Here is an 18,644-nt window from a genome sequence, read left to right on the forward strand (position 1 = left end):
TGCTACACTGTACCCAAACAAATTTTTTATCATTTTGTTCCCACAAATAGCGCTTCCTTTTGGTGGTATTTTATCACCTCTGGGATATTTATTTTTTGCGCAACAAATAAAAAAAGACTAAAAATTTTGAAAAAATAAAGTTTTTCTTTGTTTCTGTTAAAAAAATTGTAAATAAGTAAGTTTTCTCCTTCAATGAGGGCCACTGATATGGCTGCACTGACGGGCACTGATAAGGCGACACCGATGGGCACCGATGAGGTGGCATCAATGAGGATGGACTGATAGGCAGCACTGATGGGCACTGATAGGTGGCACTGGTATGCAGCACTGATGGGCACTCATAGGCGGCACTGATGGGCACTCATAGGCGGCACTGATGGGTACTTATGGGTGGCACTGGTGGGTACTTATGGGTGGCACGGATGGGGACTGATGGTCACTGATAGGTGGGCACTGATGGGCATGGATGGGCACTGAGAGGTGGCACTGATGGACACTGATGGGTGGCACTGATGACACTGGGCATCACTTGTCTGATCTGCTGCATAATGTTGCCAGTCAGTGCCCATTTGTGGGCACTGATTGGCATATATTTGGCATATTTTTGTATATGTGGATGGCCATGGGGTACGTACCTGGCCATCCACATGTTGGGGGCTTCCCTGGTGGTCCAGTGTGAGCATCAGCGATGTGCGCCCCCACGGGCGTGCGGGGGCTGTCATCCTGCTGGACATCAGATGACGCCCAGTCAGGATAACTGAACTACTTCCCGGCCATCATTTTGGTATAGGCTGGGCAGTGGTTAAGGTTAAACCTCTTTTCTTCTAATTTTAAGAGTGGCCACGAGTCTTGTTAAACTCCCTTCCGCGAAAACATTTTATCCCTATTGTGGGATCACCAGTATGGTATTTGTATATTGAAATCATATCCCTTCTCAAATGTGTCTCTTCTCCAAAGAGAATAAGCTCAGTGCTCGCAACCTTTGCTCATATCTAAGATCCTCGAGACCCTTTATTAGCTTTGTTGCCCTTCTTTGTACTCGCTCCATTTCCAGTACATCCTTCCTGAGGACTGGTGCCCAGAACTGGACAGCATATTCTAGGTTCGGCTGGACCAGAGTCTTGTAGAGCGGGAGAATTATCGTTTTATCTCTGGATTTAATCCCTTTTTAATGCATGCCAATATTCTGTTTGCTTTGTTAGCAGCAGCTTGGCATTGCATGCCATTGCTGAGCCTATCATCTACTAGGACCCCCAGGTCCTTTTCCATCCTAGATTCTCCCAGAGGTTCTCCCCCCAGTGTATAGATTGCATTCATATTTTTGCCACCTAAATGCAGTATTTTACATTCTTCTACATTGAACCTCATTTGGCATGTAGTTGCCCACCCCATTAATTTGTTCAGATCTTTTTGCGAGGTTTCCACATCCTGCGGAGAAGTTTTGCCCTGCTTAGCTTAGTATCGTCCGCAAATACAGAGATGTAACTGTTTATCCCATCCTCCAGGTCGTTTATGAACAAATTAAACAGGATTGGTCCCAGCACAGAATCGAAGGCTATAAATGTAATGCAGCGGTAAAATCAGTGAACAAATAATAAATAGCAAAATTAATAGCATTAAGAGAGGAAACTAAATTCCTCAATAAAACTGTATAACAGTGAAAACAAGCGATAAAGCATACAATGTGCCAAAAGGTCCACCAAAATAGTTCAGCAGGCATCAATAAAGTATTGTCCTCTGTGATCTGTGATAAATGGCATACGGGTGCAGGAACTGTGATGCTGAACCAAAAACAGCAGTGGAGGTATTGTGCTCCCCAAACCAAACAGTTTATTGACCACAGATAGGATTGACCACTGGATTATAGGTGGTCAAAACACACATGGGGGATTAAGGTCTCCCTCCGACCATACTGTGTCCATGTGATTCCAATAATACACAGAAGTAAAACCGAAAGAGCACTCTCATAGTGTAGTAAAGTAAAATAACTTTAATAAAAAGGTAAGTATTGCACTCACAGGATGGTGAAGTATAAAGGCTCAACGAGCATCCATACAGCATCAATGGCGTTCCTACAGGCTTCTCTCTGAGCACAAGTCCAACCGACCAATATGAAGCAAGTATCATGATGAAGTCACCGCCATAGGCCATATCCTACGCGCTTCATCATAGATGATGTTGTCTTTTCCAGCTTGTCCCCAGATGATGTAATTTATGATAAAACCCCTTGCCGCCCACCTCCTCTATGATTCCTGGGCTCTCCTGCTCCTCCTGGCAGCAAAGGACCACTATAAATGTTGTCGGGATGGTGGGTAGGAGAATATTGAAGAACATATGTTTCCAGAGAAGAAAAAACACATGTAGCACAGGTACAAAGACCATAAATAATTAAATATTCTTGGTGCTGTTTACAGGGAATGCAGCAGTGACACTTACTTTGATAACACCTGTGGCACAATCAGCTATTTATTATTATTACAGGTACTTATATAACACTGTCCCTTTATGCCACACTTTACACACATATATAGTATATTCACATCAGTCCCTGCCCTTAAGGCGCTTACAATCTAAGGTCCATAACCAGGGCCAGTGCAAGGATTTTTGACTACATACACAGGCGAAGGTGCATTTTGGAGCCACCCCCCCCCCCATCCTTCCTCCCACAACCACTTTCATGCACTTTTGAGGGGAGACATTGAAGTCCATGGTCCTCAAGTTGCATGAAAGTCGGACCAAAGTAGTGCATGAACTACTTTGAAATCGCTACGACTAAGTTATGCATACACTATATGAAGGATTATCATTGGAAAACATGGGAAATGACTTGTCATGCGATTTTGATGTCCAAAGTCGCATTACAAGTTGCACAAGTGTGAATGGGATGGGTCTATATAAACAATTATTTGCGAACGCCTGAATTAGAAAAACAAATCGAGCTGAAAATTTTTGGTACCATCATTATTTGCCCTCTTTTAGTGGAAGCATGCAGCTTTGAGGTTTAACACATTTGGTATGTTTACTGAACACAACCTCATCTTTTATTTTGTACAGATTTGAGGATTACATTGTGGTTGTGTTACCGAAATTAAATTGAGTGTATTTAACTGAAAATATAGATTTGATAAACAGTTGCACATATATTATGTTCTTGCATATTCTCAGACAAATAGGTTGAAAAACGGGACCAAAAAAAAAAAAAAAGGAATGGACTTAGTGGACTTGTAAAGTGAAAGTATTTTTGTTCAGATGATTCACCTGCAAACATGCTGCTTGTCCGATTTCTACTCCTTCTTTGTCTGCAACAAACAGGTAATTATACTAAAAATATTCTGACAGTTATGCAGTCGGGGGGACAGTAAGAAGACTGTGGGGGTTTTGTTTTAGTGATAGATTGTAGTAGTTAGAGGACACAGGAGGTTCAGTTTCCTTCCTAACCTGCAACAGTGCTGATAACAAAGGAAGCTGTTCACATATAGGACATCAGGAAATAAATAACATGTAATCACATAACATTTCTCATAAAATAATGTAACAATAAACATGAGTCTCTGTAAAAAGAAAGTAGTGCGGTAATATCAGGGATGTTTTGAAGCTCTAAAACTGAAATTTTCAGCATGTTAAAGCGGTTGTAAACCCTGCTTTGTTATTTTTACCTACAGATAAGCATATAATAAGGCTTACCTGTAGGTAAAATGAATATCTCCTAAACGTGCACAGTTTAGGAGATTTAAACCTGCATGCAGCCTCTGACATCATTGGTGACTGCGCTTTGAACGCCTGGCATACCAGCCAATCACATCGCTGGAGCCCACGAACCCGGAAGAAAAGCCAGGGGAACATGTCAGCCCTCTCATTGGTGACTGGGCACTGCTGGGAGGGCTTCATTCTAAGGTAAGTATTTCATAATGTGCCAGTATGCAATGCACCACTTTAACATATTGAATAATTTTGGTTTCAAAAATGTCAAATCAAATCAATATCTTTGGTTGTATACAGTTTTTTAGCAAGACTAAGGGGTTGATTTACTAAAACTGGAGAGTGCAAAATCTGGTGCACCTCTGCAATGAAACCAATCAGCTTCTAACTTCAACTTGTTCAATTTAGCTTTGGCAGTAAAACCTGGACGCCCATTGGTTTCTATTAGGGATGCACGGATACCTTTTTTGTTGTCAAGTTCGAGAACCGATACTTTTTGGTCAAGTATTTGCTGATACCGAGTACCGATACCTTTGTAGTGCGATTTGAGTCCATACAAAATTAATGAATGGTCTCAAATCACACTGCAAAGAATTACATACAATTTGAACAGGAATGCGGTGTGATTCCTGTCTGAATCACATGCAGTTTCCTGCACCGCTGCTGTGTGAACCCAGGCTGAAGTCACTATGACAAGCCCTGGTTCACACAGGAGTGGTGGGGAAGCTGCATGTGATTCAGACAGGAATTGCACCGCATTCTTGTTAAAATAGCATTCAATTCTTTGCAGTGCAATTTGAGACCATTCATTTTGTATGGGCTCAATCACACATAAAAAGTATCATTAGGTATCGGAGTATTTGCACGAGTACTCAAAAAATTGCTCAGTATCAGCACTGATACCAGTACCGTTGCAGCCCTAGTTTCTATGCAGAGCTGCACCAGTTTGTGCACTCTCCAGTTTTAGTAAATCCACCCCTAAACCTTACTCATTCTTTTTATCACACAACCCTTGCAAAAATATTTAGGTCTCAGGGAACCCTTGCTAAAAATTATTTTATATAGAAATTGTGGTACATAAGTCACGTCATATTGGTGTTTAAGGAGAGGCAGTCCCCTTACGCTGAAGATCAGTGGGAAGAATGCTCCTTACATTGGTGATCAGTAGGAAGAATGGGGAGCTACAGTTCATTGAGGGAACCATGAATGCCAACATGTACTGTGACATACTGAAGCAGAGCATGATCCCCCCCTTCGGAGACTGGGCTTCAGGGCAGTATTCCAACAGGATAAGGACCCCAAACTCACCTCCAAGACCATCACTGCCTTGCTAAAGAAGCTGAGGGTGAAGGTGATGAACTGGCCAAGCATGTCTCCGAACCTAAACCTTATTTAGCATCTGTGAGGCATCCTCAAATGGAAGGTGGAGGAGCGCAAGGTCTCTAACATCCACCAGCTCTGTGATGTCGACAAGGAGGAGTGAAAGAGGACTCTAGTGGTAACCTGTGAAGTTCTGGTGAACTCCATGCCCAAGAGGGTTGAGGCATTGTTGGAAAATAATGGTGGCCACACAAAATATTGACACTTTGAGCCCAATTTGGACATTTTCACTTAGGGGTGTACTCACTTTTGTTGCCTGCGGTTTAGACATTATTGGCTGTGTGTTGAGTTATTTTGAAAGGACAGCAAATTTACACTGTTATACAAGCTGTTCACTCACTACTTTACACTGTAGCAAAGTATCATTTCTTCAGTTTTGTCACATGAAAAGATATAATAAAATATTTACAAAAATGTGAGGGGTGTACTCACTTTTGTGAGATACTGTATATCTGCTGTCTTCAGCTTTCTATATTCTTTAAAAAGTGCACATAGTGTCAGAAAATGTTCTTCCTGTTTGAGCAGTGGGAGGGAAGTCTGAGCATACACTGTGTGAGAGCTGATTGGAGGAAAGGCACCCCCCCCTGCACATAGGCAGAGGAACGAAGAAACTTGCAGAGCTGTATCCTGATTAGACAAGCTCTCTGCTTATCTGTCTCTAAGTTTCCTGACACAAATTTTCAGCTGCTTTTATCTCCTGTGTTGGAGAACTTGTCAGAAGTTATCATGCTGATAACAGAAGAATGGAGTAGCAGAAACGCATGGGACTCAGAAATTTGGAGAGAGATAAGTAAACACTACAGATATATGTGCCTAGGTCAGTTTTCATGAATGGGGTTTACATCCACTTTAACTCAAAAATGTCCCTTCTTTTGCTCTCATCCTTCTCCATATCTCCAAATTCCTTTTTTGCTGCTGTGATCTGACTTCCTGTTAGAGGGAGACTACATTCCTTCTCCATGGTTCCACTGTATATAGGAATGTAACCACCTCTATTGCTCACTCTTGAGATGGACTATGGGATGTGTGGTGTGTAGAGATGAGCTTCGTGTTCGAGTCCAACCCATGTTCGACTCGAACATCGTCTGTTCGCCCGTTCGCTGAATTGCGAACGATATGGGCTGTTCGTGCCAAATTCGTGTGGCGCGTCACGGCCCATAATTCACTGCAGCATCGCAGTGCATTGCTGGCTGATGATTGGCCAAGCATGCACTATGACCCGCATGCTTGGTCAATCACAGCACCGTCTGAACAGAGAGCCGTAATTGGCCAAAGCCAAGGAGGCTTTGGCCAATTATGGCTCAGGGGATTTAGTACACGCCCCACACTATATAAGGCCGCCTACACGGCGGCCCTGTGTAGTGTGTGTTCCGGCATTGAAAGAGATAGAGAGACAGTGTCATTTGATTTGAGTTAGATAGATTAGGCAGAACAGTCAGTCAGTTAGCTGCACTTACAGTGTATTGTGTATATATATGCATCCCAGGTGTTGCATATATATATATATATATACACTGTATTCAGTTTAGCTAGATCCGTTCCTGTTATCTTCCTACTGACAGGCAGGCTTGTCTTGTTACAGTATTTACAGCTACCTGAAGAAAATGACTGGTGTTCTTTTGAACCTATTAGTACCACAGTCAGGCAGCTAGACTATTTACAGTTAGTGCAGTGCGTCCTGCTCACAGTGTTCAGCTAGATCCGTTCCTGTTATCTTCTTACTGACAGGCAGGCTTGTCTTGTTACAGTATATACAGCTACCTGAAGAAAATTGCTGGTGTTCTTTTGATCCTATTTGTACCACAGTCAGGCAGCTAGACTATTTACAGTTAGTGCAGTGCGTCATGCTCACAGTGTTCAGCTAAACCTACAAGTTAGTGCTGTGCATCCTGCTCACAGTGTTCAGCTAAAACTACAAGTTAGTGTGGTGCGTCCTGTTCACAGTGTTCAGCTAAACCTACAAGTTAGTGGGGTGCGTCCTGCTCACAGTGTTCAGCTAAACCTACAAGTTAGTGGGGTGCGTCCTGCTCACAGTGTTCAGCTAAACCTACAAGTTAGTGTGGTGCGTCCACCTCACAGTGTTCAGCTAAACCTACAAGTTAGTGGGGTGCGTCCTGCTCACAGTGTTCAGCTAAAACTACAAGTTAGTGTGGTGCGTCCACCTCACAATGTTCAGCTAAACCTACAAGTTAGTGCGGTGCGTCCTGCTCACAGTGTTCAGCTAAAACTACAAGTTAGTGCGGTGCGTCCTGCTCACAGTGTTCAGCTAAACCTACAAGTTAGTGTAGTGAGACCTCTGCACAGTGTTCATCTAAAGCTACAAGTTAGTGCAGTGCATCCTGCTCACAGTGTTCAGCTAAAACTACAAGTTAGTGCAGTGCGTCCTGCTCACAGTGTTCAGCTAAACCTACAAGTTAGTGGGGTGCGTCCTGCTCACAGTGTTCAGCTAAAACTACAAGTTAGTGCTGTGCGTCCTGCTCACAGTGTTCAGCTAAAACTACAAGTTAGTGTGGTGCGTCCACCTCACAGTGTTCATCTAAAGCTACAAGTTATTTTTTTGCGAGCTCTGCACAGTGTTCACCTAAAGCTACCTGTAGAAAGTTGGTGGTGTTTTCCTGATCCTATCACTACCGCAGGCAGCTAAAAAAGCTACAAGTTAGTTTTTTGCGAGCTCTGCACAGTGTTCAGCTAAAGCTACCTGTAGAAGGTTGGTGGTGTTCTCATACTACAGGCAGGCAGTTGATTTTGCTAGCTGCAGTATCAGTACATATATATATATATATATATATATATATATATATATATATATATATATCCCAGCTTAGTGCAGCTACAGGCCATTAGTATGTCTGGAAGGCCAAGAAGGAGAGGCAGACAGTCACAAGCCAATAAGAGAGGGCAAGCAGGCTCTGTGTCTAGTGCTGGTCGTGGGGACGGTGCATCCTCATCAGCACGTGGCCATGGGACACGCTTGGCCTTTTTTTCAGCAGCTGGCCGTGTTGAGCCGCAACATACGGAAGACTTGGTCGAGTGGATGACAAAGCCGTCCTCATCCTCCTCATCCTATCTCACCCATGCCCAGGGTACTTTGTCTGGCAAAGCAGCGGCCTCTTCCCTCGGCTCAATGTCATCAGTGACTCCTTCCCTAGCCCCACCATGTCCTCCTGAGGAGTCCCTCCAACTGTTTGACCACTGTGTTGGGTACATGCTCCAGGAGGATGCCCAGCGTTTGGAAGGCTCTGATGATGATACTGAGCTCGATGAAGGCAGTAACATGAGCACAGACAGAGGGGGTGCCCAAGAAGGGCAGCAATCTGGCAGTCATGCTCCCCCTGCTGCAGCATACTGCCAGGTTTGCTACAGTGATGAGGAGGGAGGGGATGATGAGGTCACTGACTCAACGTGGGTGCCTGATAGGCGAGAGGAAGAGGAGGAGGAGGCGGCACATCACCAACGAGGCAGGATGCCCTCCAGGGGCCAGCCTAAGGGCAGCACATTAACTGCATCACACCCCAAAGCTCCACATGTGCAGGGCGCTGCAGTCTCTGCGCGTTATTCAAAAAGTTCTTTGGTGTGGGCCTTTTTTGAGTCGAGTGCATCAGATCGCACCGCTGCTATTTGCAACATATGTCTCAAGCGTATCTCGCGTGGCCAAAACATCTCCCGCTTGGGTACCACATGCTTGACAAGACATATGTTGACCTGCCATGCAGTTCGTTGTCAAGCGTATCTAAAAGACCCACACCAAAGAACAAAGAGCACCTCTCCTTGCTCCTCATCAACTGAGATCTCCAACCCCACTATACCTTCAGTCCTCTCTGAGACCTGCACTGAGAGGAATGAAGGTGTAGAATTAGGTGTGTCACAGCCAAGTACTTGTGGCCAATCTGCTTTTGGTACACCAACGTCAGATTGTACCAGGCAAATTTCCCTGCCCCAGCTGCTGCACCGCCGAAAGAAGTTTGCTCCCAGCCATCCACATGCGCAGCGGTTGAATGCTAGCTTGGCAAAATTGCTAGCACTTCAACTGCTGCCTTTTCAGTTGGTAGACTCTGCCCCCTTCCGTGAGTTTGTGGAATGTGCGGTTCCTCAGTGGCAGGTACCCAAACGCCACTTTTTCTCACGGAAGGCGATTCCGGCTCTCTACCGACACGTGGAAGGCAATGTCCATGCCTCGCTGGACAGGGCGGTCAGTGGTAAGGTGCATATTACCACTGACTCATGGTCCAGCAGGCATGGACAGGGACGTTACCTTTCACGGTGCATTGGGTGACTCTGCTGGCAGCTGGGAAGGATGCAGGACAAGGTGCAGTAGTGTTGGAGGTTGTTCCGCCACCACGCCTCCAAAATGCTAATGATTGTGACACACCTCTCTCCTCCACCCCCTCCTCTCCTTCTTCCTCCATGGCCACTTCCTGTGCTTTGTCCTCGGAACCAGCGGTGCTCCGTAGCCGTTCAAGGAGCTATGCAAGTACGCAGGCCAAAAGATGCCATGCGGTGCTTGAGCTGGTGTGCTTGGGGGACAGGAGTCACACTGGGGCAGAGGTTCTGTCAGCTCTGCAGGGGCAGGTTCAAAGGTGGTTGACGCCACACCAACTTAAGGCAGGAATGGTGGTTTGCGACAATGGCACCAACCTCCTCTCTACCCTCCGACAGGGAAAAAAGACCCATGTGCCCTATTTCGCTCACGTCCTTAACTTGGTGGTGCAGCGGTTCTTGGGCAGGTACTCGGGCTTACAGGATGTCCTGAGGCAGGCCAGGAAAGTCTGTGTGCATTTCCGCCGGTCATATAATGCCAGTGCTCAGCTGACGGACCTCCAAAAGGAGTTTAACCTGCCCAAGAACCGCCCAATCTGTGACATGCCCACCAGGTGGAACTCAACGTTGGCCATGCTGCAGTGGCTGCACACGCAGCAGAGGGCAATCAATGAGTACCTGTGCGACTATGGCACCAGGACAGGGTCAGGGGAGCTTGTTTTTTTTTCCCCACGCCAGTGGGCCATGATCAGGGATGCATGCACTGTCCTGTCACCATTTGAGGAGGCCACAAGGATAGTGAGCAGTGACAGTGCATGCATCAGTGACACTGCCCCCCTTGTCCACCTGTTGGAGCACACACTGCGTGGAATAATGGACAGGGCACTTGAGGCAGAACAGAGGCAGGAAGAGGAGAACTTCCTTAGCTCTCAAGGCCCCCTTTATCCAGACAGTGTTCCTGCGTGCCCGCCGATCGCACAGGAAGAGGAGGAGGAGGAGGAGGAGGAAGATTGTGTCATTATGGAGGTGGAGCCTGGCACTCAGCATCAGCAGCAGTCTTTAAGGGATCAGTCCCAAGAAACACATGGACTTGTACGTGGCTGGGAGGAGGTGGCTGCGGACCATGTCGTCCTTAGTGACCCAGAGGACTCCGGACCGAATGCCTCAGCAAACCTACGCTGCATGGCCTCCCTGATCCTGCAAAGCCTGCGTAAGGATCCTCGTATTCGTGGTATCAAGGAGAAGGACCAATACTGGCTGGCAACCCTCCTTGATCCACGTTACAAGGGTAAGGTTGCGGACCTTATCTTGCCATCGCAGAGGGAGCAGAGGATGAAACATCTTCGGGAGGCCTTGCAGAAAGGTCTGTGCAACGCGTTCCCAGAGACTGGGAGGTTACAAACTCCTGTTTCTGGACAACGTGTTGCTGAGGCTTCGGTCAGTCATAGAAGGAGCGGTGGAGAAGGTGTTGCAGTGTTGTGGCACCAGCACCAGTGCCTAAGGCCCAATTTTTCTGCCCCTGTTTAACAGGGGCGTGTAATTACAATTTTTGATGCAATACTTTGCAGCAGGGCTCGTTCCTGCGTTCCAACTAGAGTGTCTGTGAGGGGTTGCAGTGTTGTGGCACCAGCACCAGTGCCTAAGGCCTAATTTTTCAACCCCTGTTCAACAGGGGCATGTAATTACAATTCTTGTGAAAAACAGCAAGAAGCGCCAATCTAAGTGCAGTATTATGTAACTTTAATAAAATGATGAACGGACAAACAGCCAAATGGCTACTCACAAAATTAAAATGGTTTAAGGCAAGGATAGGTGGTGAGTCCAGGGACGTCCTCCTAAGATGTGGGCAAAGTGCCTGATGCAGGTTCTCCTGGAAGCGCGTGTCCACATGAAGATGTAGAAGTGGTCACCGGGGTCACCGCTGGGCGTTGGACTACAAACGATGGAAGTGTCCGCAAAAAACAGCCGGCATCTGAGGGGACATGAAGAGCCAGAGCCGTCGCGGTGGACGGAAACCGGAAGACCTGTGTGGAACGCAGAGCACTGGTCCAGAAACCAACGAAAGCGGATGTGACGTATGGACGTGTCGGATGACGCGTTTCAATGCTTCCGCATTTTCTTCAGATCCGATTGGCCAAAAACAACAAGTGTCCTTATATGGGAGCTGGGAAATCAGTAACTAGGCAACAGCTAAAAACAAAAACAGGTTGTACTGAATAGAGCAATGGGATGAGAAGATTAACTCAAAAAACACCAAAAAAATGTGAAAATAAGATATAAAAGGTAGAAAATAGTGGAAAAAAAGGGAGGAAAAAGGACAAAATAAGAATGAAAATAAAAATAAAAATAAAAATAAAAATAAAAATAAATAAAAATAAAAATAAAAATAATAATAAAAATGAAAATAAAAATAAAATAGAAATAAAAATAAAAATAAAAATAAAAATGAAAATGAAAATAAAAATAAAAATAGAAATAAAAATGCAAATAAAAATAAAAATAAAAATTAAAAATAAAAATAAAAATAGAAAATAGAAGTAAAAAAAAAAAAAATAAAAATAAAAATAAAAATAAAAATAAATATAGATATAGATGAAGATAAAAATAAAAATAAAGATAAAAGAAAAATAAAAGAAAAATAATAATAAAAAAATTATTAGTGTAGAATAATTAGAGAAAACCAGAAATATAATGCAAAGTATATCACAATTATAAGAAAAATATGTATATGTCAAAAAACGTAAAAAAACGTAAAAAAATTATAAAAAAAGTTATAGAAAATAAGGAGAATTATATAAAGTGCATACATATGAGAACACCTAGACGAAACATCTATATACAAATGGAAGAATATAATAATCTTTAACATAAGAAATTGTAAAAACCAGAACTAAAATGTGTGTATAAAAGTATACGCCCCCAAGTATACACACACATAATAGAAATATAATTGTTAATAAATACAAGACGGAGTGAGAGAAAAAAAAAAAAAAAAAAATAATACCCAAAGCTGACTAAAACCAAGTGTGGCTATAGGTTGGGAGAGTATAGCCTAGATTGAGAGGGAAAGATAATATGTATAAAATTACAGTAAGGAAGGGAATAAATGGTGATGATAATAAGAAAAAAAAAAAAAGGACTAACATAAGTCCTAAAACTAGGTCATACGGAACTAGATGACTGTATTGATCTCTATGTCTTCGTTGAGACCATTGGGTGCCAGACTGTTTAAAGTAAAAATCCAGAAAGTTTCTTGCCTGCAAAGGCGCTGGAATCTTTCTGCAGGGGTGAATATGTCTGGTATAGATTCGATGACCCACACATTTAGATCTGCAATGTTTTGTTGGTGGTGAGTAGTAAAATGACGAGCGGTACTGTATAGGGGGTTGTTAGCCTGTACCGCTCTTCTGTGTTCCCCAAACCTGGCCCGTAGGGTCCTGATGGTTCTGCCTACATACAACAGCCCGCATGGACAGGAAATACAATATATAACATAAGTGGTGGAACAATTGAAAAATGATTTTAAGATGTATTGGTTACCATTGGTATAGAAAGATTTCTGCCCATGTGTGACATGGGAGCAAGTAAGACATAATGCTTTCTTGCATCGGTACATGCCTAACAATGGAATGAGAGTAAGTTGTTTAGAAATGGATGATGTTTTCTGAACTGGGATTTTGCTGGGAGCAATCTTAGTCTTGACATTGGGGGCCCTCCGGTAAGCAAACTGAGGAACAATGGTTAAGGAAGGTGCTAGGTGAGGATCTTGAGTTAGAATCGACCAATGTTTTTTTATGATCCGTTCCATTCTTTTATGGCTGGAGTGGAACTGAGTGATGAATCTGGTGGTGGGTTCTGTTTTCTTAGTCTTAGGATTAGGTAAAGTGTCAGTCAGATAAAAGGAGGCTGCTTCGTTGATGGTGCTAAGGGGATAACCTTTATCTGTGAACTTTTTGGAAAGAGTAGTACATTGAGAACTGTACATTGAGAACTGTAATCTTCCAGTCTGGTGCAATTTCTCCTGAGCCGATGGAATCGGCTCAGGAGAAATTGCACCAGACTGGAAGATTACAGTTCTCAATGTACTACTCTTTCCAAAAAGTTCACAGATAAAGGTTATCCCCTTAGCACCATCAACGAAGCAGCCTCCTTTTATCTGACTGACACTTTACCTAATCCTAAGACTAAGAAAACAGAACCCACCACCAGATTCATCACTCAGTTCCACTCCAGCCATAAAAGAATGGAACGGATCATAAAAAAACATTGGTCGATTCTAGCTCAAGATCCTCACCTAGCACCTTCCTTAACCATTGTTCCTCAGTTTGCTTACCGGAGGGCCCCCAATGTCAAGACTAAGATTGCTCCCAGCAAAATCCCAGTTCAGAAAACATCATCCATTTCTAAACAACTTACTCTCATTCCATTGTTAGGCATGTACCGATGCAAGAAAGCATTATGTCTTACTTGCTCCCATGTCACACATGGGCAGAAATCTTTCTATACCAATGGTAACCAATACATCTTAAAATCATTTTTCAATTGTTCCACCACTTATGTTATATATTGTATTTCCTGTCCATGCGGGCTGTTGTATGTAGGCAGAACCATCAGGACCCTACGGGCCAGGTTTGGGGAACACAGAAGAGCGGTACAGGCTAACAACCCCCTATACAGTACCGCTCGTCATTTTACTACTCACCACCAACAAAACATTGCAGATCTAAATGTGTGGGTCATCGAATCTATACCAGACATATTCACCCCTGCAGAAAGATTCCAGCGCCTTTGCAGGCAAGAAACTTTCTGGATTTTTACTTTAAACAGTCTGGCACCCAATGGTCTCAACGAAGACATAGAGATCAATACAGTCATCTAGTTCCGTATGACCTAGTTTTAGGACTTATGTTAGTCCTTTTTTTTTTTTTCTTATTATCATCACCATTTATTCCCTTCCTTACTGTAATTTTATACATATTATCTTTCCCTCTCAATCTAGGCTATACTCTCCCAACCTATAGCCACACTTGGTTTTAGTCAGCTTTGGGTATTATTTTTTTTTTTTTTTTTTTTTTCTCTCACTCCGTCTTGTATTTATTAACAATTATATTTCTATTATGTGTGTGTATACTTGGGGGCGTATACTTTTATACACACATTTTAGTTCTGGTTTTTACAATTTCTTATGTTAAAGATTATTATATTCTTCCATTTGTATATAGATGTTTCGTCTAGGTGTTCTCATATGTATGCACTTTATATAATTCTCCTTATTTTCTATAACTTTTTTTATAATTTTTTTACGTTTTTTTACGTTTTTTGACATATACATATTTTTCTTATAATTGTGATATACTTTGCATTATATTTCTGGTTTTCTCTAATTATTCTACACTAATAATTTTTTTATTATTATTTTTCTTTTATTTTTCTTTTATCTTTATTTTTATTTTTATCTTCATCTATATCTATATTTATTTTTATTTTTATTTTTATTTTTATTTTTTTTTTTTTTACTTCTATTTTCTATTTTTATTTTTATTTTTAATTTTTATTTTTATTTGCATTTTTATTTCTATTTTTATTTTTATTTTCATTTTCATTTTTATTTTTATTTTTATTTCTATTTTATTTTTATTTTCATTTTTATTATTATTTTTATTTTTATTTTTATTTATTTTTAATTTTTTTTTTCTATTTTTATTTTCATTCTTATTTTGTCCTTTTTCCTCCCTTTTTTTCCACTATTTTCTACCTTTTATATCTTATTTTCACATTTTTTTGGTGTTTTTTGAGTTAATCTTCTCATCCCATTGCTCTATTCAGTACAACCTTTTTTTGTTTTTAGCTGTTGCCTAGTTACTGATTTCCCAGCTCCCATATAAGGACACTTGTTGTTTTTGGCCAATCGGATCTGAAGAAAATGCGGAAGCATTGAAACGCGTCATCCGACACGTCCATACGTCACATCCGCTTTCGTTGGTTTCTGGACCAGTGCTCTGCGTTCCACACAGGTCTTCCGGTTTCCGTCCACCGCGACGGCTCTGGCTCTTCATGTCCCCTCAGATGCCGGCTGTTTTTTGCGGACACTTCCATCGTTTGTAGTCCAACGCCCAGCGGTGACCCCGGTGACCACTTCTACATCTTCATGTGGACACGCGCTTCCAGGAGAACCTGCATCAGGCACTTTGCCCACATCTTAGGAGGACGTCCCTGGACTCACCACCTATCCTTGCCTTAAACCATTTTAATTTTGTGAGTAGCCATTTGGCTGTTTGTCCGTTCATCATTTTATTAAAGTTACATAATACTGCACTTAGATTGGCGCTTCTTGCTGTTTTTCACATTGTTGTTTCAGAGTTGCCTGCTTCTACTCTCAAGTGAGCTGCCGCTGGTGTTTTTTTATCAGACTTTTAATTTCAGTGACTGTTTACATTTATTTTTATATATATACACATATATATGTATGTGTATAGTTTATATAATTTCTATAGATCATCACACCCTGGACAAAAAAATTTTTTTATATTCACTTTGGACTCTTTACATGCATGATTGTATGCTCTAGCGCCATTTCTCCTTTTTGTATACCTAATTACAATTCTTGATCTAATATTTCACAGCAGGGCCCATTTCTGCACCCACCAAGAGCGAGTGAGGACTTACAGTGTTGTGGCACCAGCACCACCCCCACCAAAGGCCCAATTTTTCTGCCCCTGTTCAACAGGGACATGTAATTACAATTCTTGATCTAATATTTCACAGCAGGGCCCTGTGAGGGGTTACAGTGTTGTGGCCACAACAACACCTGAGGCCCAAATTTCTGCTGAGTATATAGGGCAGGCCCCTACTTTCAAACATCTAACTTACAAATGACTCCTACTTGCAAACGGAAGGAGACAACAGGAAGTGAGATAAAATCTACCCCTAGGAAGGGAAATTCTCTCCTGTAAGAGTTAATATGGGAAAAACATTTCTCCTTTCCACTGATGCTTTCCAATCCTTGTTCCACAAAAAAACACAAATTTTCAAAAAACATTTGTCATTGGGACAAAAAGTGAGGTGAAATCTTCTGAAGAGGAGGACAGACAGCAAAACAAATGTCACAGGGGTGATAACCCTTCCCTATGTTTTCCAAAAAGCTTAAAAAAGATTTTTTGGCTGGAGCTAAACACGTTAAAAATGTACCCGTTCAAAATTACAAACAGATTCTACTTAACAACAAACCTACAGTCCCTGTCTTGTTTGCACCACCTGTATACTGCTGTTCAGAGTATATAGGGCCTGGTGGCCCCACACCTTTCCTTATTTTAATTTGGGTGCGGGGTTCCCCTTAATATCCATACAAGACCCAAAGGGCCTGGTAATGGACTGGGGGATACCCATGCCGTTTGTCTCACTGATTTTCATCCATATTGCCAGGACCGGACATTACATGAAACCCGCAAGCAGTTTTAAATGAGATTTTTTCCTTTAAAAATGACATTTTGTGCAGGGACTGTTCTAAACACGGGAAACAGGCACCACTTTACAGGCATACTATAGACACCCCCAGGTACGATATTTAAAGGAATATTTCACTTTTTTTTTTTTTACTTTAAGCATCATTAAAATCACTGCTTCCGAAAAAACTGCAGTTTTTAAAAGTTTTTTTTGCATTGATACATGTCCCCTGGGGTAGGACCCGGGTCCCCAGACCCTTTTTCGGACAATACCATGCAAATTAGCCTTTAAAATGAGCACTTTTGATTTTGAACGTTCAAGTCCCATAGACGTCAATGGGGTTCTAACGTTCGTGCAAATTTTCAGTCCGTTCGCAGGTTCTGGTGCGAACCGAACCGGGGGTTGTTCCCATAGTGGTGTGCATAGAGCAGTGTACATGACCTGGGAGGGAAAAGGAGAGGTTTGGGAGCTCATAGAGGATAGTACAAGGGGGCAGAAAAACACAGTAAGAAACAATTTTTTTATATAGTTTACAGAGCATTAGGTAGTGGATGTGTATGGATTTTTTTGGAAAATAAGTATATGGTTTAGTGTCACTAAATCCTGATCCTGCCATATAGGTTGCTCAGGCACTTTCTATTATGGGGTGACAACTATCTCCTAAGTGTGCTCCTTGTCACCCTGTCATGTGGACTTCAGAATGAAACTTTAAGTGACCATGCTGACACATTGTCCAGGCTTGGTTTGCTGCTATCACTATCAGGAAGCCGGTGCTGAGCATTGATGTGTATCCGACCCTGCAGTAGGTGTAGACAGGAAGTGGCTGAAAGAGCCTAGAGGAGATCAACAGCATGGAGATATAAAAAGGATGAAAAAACAAAACAAAAAAAAAATTGCAATTGTTTGTTATACACAGTACATCTAATGTTATACAATTAGAGTTTATATGAACTTTAACTGCTTGCCTCCCGCCGTCCGTCATATAATGGCCAGGCAGCGTGGCTCTCGTTCTGAGAGGACGTCATATGACAGCCCTCCATTTAAACAGGGAATGCACGCAATCGTGCGCGTGCATCCCTGTTACTTTGGTGGCGGCGTGTCACGGAGACACCGCTTGCCACCGAGGGGGGTGAACAGCCATTGGTCATGGCTGTTTACCACGTGATCAGCGGTGATGAAGTCACGGCCGATCACAGATGGTTTCGCCACACTGTGCGGGTGCGCTGCGCGTTCACATCGGTGGCGGCATGTTTCCGGGAACACTGCTGGTCACCGATGCTGGTAAACAGCCATTGGCCGGAGTACCCGAGTACCTGTCACAGTCCATCAGAGTACCCGAGTACCTGTCACAGTCCATCAGAGTACCCGAGTACCTGTCACAGTCCATCAGAGTACCCGAGTACCTGTCACAGTCCATCAGAGTACCCCAGCACCTGTCACAGTCTATTTGAGTACCCAAGTACCTGTCACAGTCCATATGAGTACCTGAGTACCTGTCACAGCCCATATGAGTACCTGAGTACCTGTCACAGTCCATATGAGTACCGAGTACCTGTCACCGCCCTTCAGAGTACCCGAATACCAGTCACCAGCCCATCAGAGTACCCGAAGTACCTATCTGTAGCCCATCAGAGTACCCGAGTACCTGTCACCAGGCCAACAGAGTACCCGAGTACCTGTCACCAGGCCATCAGAGTACCCGAGTACCTGTCACCAGGCCATCAGAGTACCCGAGTACCTGTCACCAGCCCATCAGAGTACCCGAGTACCGGTCACCAGCCCATCAGAGTAACCGAGTACCTGTCACCAGCCCATCAGAGTACCCGAGTACCTGTCTGCAGCTCATCAAGTTACCCGAGTACCTG

General features: G+C 43.0%; 2 protein-coding genes across 2 annotated transcripts in view; both read left to right on the forward strand.

Annotated features, from left to right (window-relative positions):
* Nucleotides 1–18,644, forward strand: part of LOC141147985 (uncharacterized) — a 691,676-nt gene that overhangs the window by 506,837 nt on the left and 166,195 nt on the right. The gene's annotated exons all lie outside the window — the stretch shown is intronic.
* LOC141147361 (signal-regulatory protein beta-1-like) overlaps nucleotides 2,864–18,644 on the forward strand; it is a 94,179-nt gene continuing 78,398 nt past the window's right edge. Inside the window, exon 1 of the mRNA XM_073634599.1 lies at nucleotides 2,864–3,312. Coding sequence (XP_073490700.1) covers nucleotides 3,267–3,312 — 46 coding nt within the window. The 5' untranslated portion in view covers nucleotides 2,864–3,266. The remainder of the gene's footprint in view (nucleotides 3,313–18,644) is intronic.

The sequence above is a fragment of the Aquarana catesbeiana genome, linkage group LG06 (genome assembly GCF_042186555.1).
Source record: "Aquarana catesbeiana isolate 2022-GZ linkage group LG06, ASM4218655v1, whole genome shotgun sequence".
Classification (NCBI taxonomy): domain Eukaryota; kingdom Metazoa; phylum Chordata; class Amphibia; order Anura; family Ranidae; genus Aquarana; species Aquarana catesbeiana.